Source organism: Puccinia triticina, chromosome 17A, assembly GCF_026914185.1.
Source record: "Puccinia triticina chromosome 17A, complete sequence".
Classification (NCBI taxonomy): domain Eukaryota; kingdom Fungi; phylum Basidiomycota; class Pucciniomycetes; order Pucciniales; family Pucciniaceae; genus Puccinia; species Puccinia triticina.
Window position 1 is genome coordinate 1,470,853 of NC_070574.1, and position 2,919 is coordinate 1,473,771.

Here is a 2,919-nt window from a genome sequence, read left to right on the forward strand (position 1 = left end):
CTATAACAACATTGCAAACCTGGTTTTTAGTTTTGACCACCAAAGATCTTATCCTCATCAAAGTTCATAGCGCCTCCACATCTCTCTTGAGGTGGTTGTCCGTCCGTCGCCTTGCCCGTTGGCACTTTTGGTGTCAGAAACAACAGTTTTCTCGCTGGCAGCAACCTGAGCGGGTTCTTTGGAGGGGCGCAGCTGGGTGAAGACCTGGTTCTGCCGAAGAGGAAGCCGATGTGCAGAGGAAAATATAGGCAGCGACTCATGAGGCCGACGGTGAACTTGATCATGGGTGAACCGCAGACATACTGTTTGAGCTTGAGTGCCCGGCCTCTAGAGCAGAATTGAAGAAGATGTTCAAGATTGGCGACGGGACAACCTGGCCATGTTCCAATCACCAGCCTTGATGGCGTCGAAGCCGTTGACACAATCACCAATCACAAACAGGCACTTCTGGAAGGCCGGGTAATCTTTTTGCGGGATGGCAACGGGGCAGGCGGAGGAGATCTGGAGCAATGCAAGCCCGCGTGCACAGACAGAAAGCTCCCCCGTCGGCGTCTCAATTGGCGACAGTCTCAGCCGCAGCTGCTCTTGGTAGAGCCCGACTCAACAGCCACGCAGCCTAATTTGCTCTTCTTATGTAGATCCAGATCGCCCCCCAACTTGGCCAGATTCCCGCACTATCCAAGGAAAACATGAGCGCCAAAGTCGGCAAGGGCTTGGTTAGCTTTCTGGTTGATCTGCCGGCCCAAAGAAAAGAAAGTTTTAGAGCTTGTGTGCGATGATCAGGAAAAAGGTGGCCAAAAGTAAACTCACTTCCATGGTCTTGACCATGTTAGTAGTCTACCTGGCATCCAAGTTGGCTGCAATCCGGACCTTGAATGCGTTCACCAAGTCCTTCGGGGCCGTCCAGGTGTTTGGTGAGCTGCTCCGGGCCAGCCGGTTGCCTAAATGGGTCGGGAATTCACCGTTTTCATCTGGCGGCAGTACAGCTGTTTGGCCCGGGTCTGGAAGCTGCTGAGTCTTGATAGAAGTTGCTGACAGGGGAATAACGGAGGGAGTGCAGAAAGAAGGGAGTCATGATAGAGGTTTCAGCGTGGCTTTCAGATCATCAGGGATGGTTAAATGAATAGGGAAGAAAACTGTACATACATATCACCACACCAGCGGTGTCAAAGCGGCACTGTTGTCAGCTATCTGTGGTAGTGGCATTCTTTTGTGTATTGGTTCCATGGCGTCGTTGTCGTGGCGTTGGTATCCTGTTGGGCCTGGGATGAGTTATTGTGCCCCGTGGCAACAACGGCCCGTTGTGTGGAGGGTGGGTTGAAGGGTGTGGCGTGTGAAGTGGTGCGTCGAGGGTAGAGGCGCCACCAAGGCGGTTACAATAGCGTACGTGGCCATGGTCTGGGTAAGCGGGCGGTGCGGTGAGATGGTGCCTGCGGGTATATAAGGAGGGATTTGGGATTGATTGATCCGCAGGGGATTCGGTTTTGTCCGCCCCCTCCCTGGGAGCCCCCTAACTGCTTGGTTAGGCCCTCCCTGGACAGTTTACCAACCGGCCCTCTTTTGCTTGTTGCTCCGGCACAGCTGGAGGGTCATCCATAGGGCCTTTGGGCCTTTGGGGATATTCAACGTGCCAAGTGAGAATAATGGGGAATTTTTTGCCCCATTTTGTGAAAAGGAAACACCCCAAAACTTAGATCTACAGGTCTAGAATTCTGTGGATTTAAGAAAGTGGGATATTGGTACCATGAGGATCAGCAATATCTGAACAATAATGTGAGAAATTTTTGGTCTATGAAAGTCTCAAAATGTTGCAGTTACAGTCTGATCAGTGTGAAATATTGCCTAATTGGTTGGTTTTGTTGTGTTTCTACAACTACATCTCAACTAGCAATGGGGATGAATTCATGATATTGGTACCGTAATGATGGGAAATTTTGAAATATTAATTTAGGAAGGCTTTTTTACAATGAAAATCTCCCAATGTAGCAGCCCCATTTAATCAGTCAGGAACTATTGCCTCTTTTTTTGTGTTTCTGCCATTATATCTCAACTAGGAATGTTGATTATTCCATGATATTGGTACCAGAATGTTCATCCATTTGCAAAGAGTATTTTGGTGTAGCTTTCATGGATTAAAATCCCAAAAACGAGCGGCTAAAGTCTGATTAGTTTCAAAATATTGCCTAATTGGGTATTTTTTGGTACTGTATCTGAACCAGGGCTAACATTTATTTCATGATATTGATACTATTATAATAAGAGATGTTGAGAGATTAATTTGGGTCAGATTTTGACCATGAAAATCGCAAAATGAGGCAGCTACAGTCTCATGAGTCTCAAAATATCACCAAATTGGGCTTTTCTTTCTGTTTCTGCCACTATATCTCAATTGAGAATGGTGATTATTTCATGATATTGGTACCAGAATATTCCTCCATTTCCAAAAAGTAAATAGGTATAGCTTTCATGTATGTAAATGCCCAAAAGGGGCTCCTATAGTCTGATTAGTCTCAAAATATTGCCTAATTGGGTATTTTTTGGTGTTTCTGCCAATGTATCTCAACCCGCAATGGGAATGATTTCTTGATATTGATACCATTATGATAAAACATATTGAGAGATTAATTTGGGTCAGCTTGTCACCATGAAAATTGCAAAATGTGGCAGCTACATTCTTGTGAGTCTCAAAATATCACCAAATTGGGGTTTTCTTTGTGTTTCTGCCACTATATCTCAACCTGGAATGGTGCTTATTTCATGATATTGGCACCAGAATATTCATCCATTTGCAAAGATTATTTTGGTATAGCTTTCATGTATGGAAATGCCCAAAAGGAGCTGCTATAGCCTGATTAGTCTCAAAATATTGCCTAATAGGGTATTTTTGGTGTTTCTGCCACTGTATCTGAACTGGGGCTA

General features: G+C 45.6%; 1 protein-coding gene across 1 annotated transcript; it reads left to right on the top strand.

The window, feature by feature from the left end:
• Positions 1-775: 775 nt before the first annotated feature.
• PtA15_17A119 (uncharacterized protein) lies at positions 776-1,022 on the top strand (the record flags this gene model as incomplete). The annotated part of the gene is made up of 2 exons (XM_053164201.1): positions 776-949; positions 987-1,022. 2 exons carry the CDS (start codon positions 776-778, stop codon positions 1,020-1,022), a joined length of 210 nt encoding a protein of 69 aa, XP_053028192.1.
• Between the last annotated feature and the right edge of the window lie 1,897 nt (positions 1,023-2,919).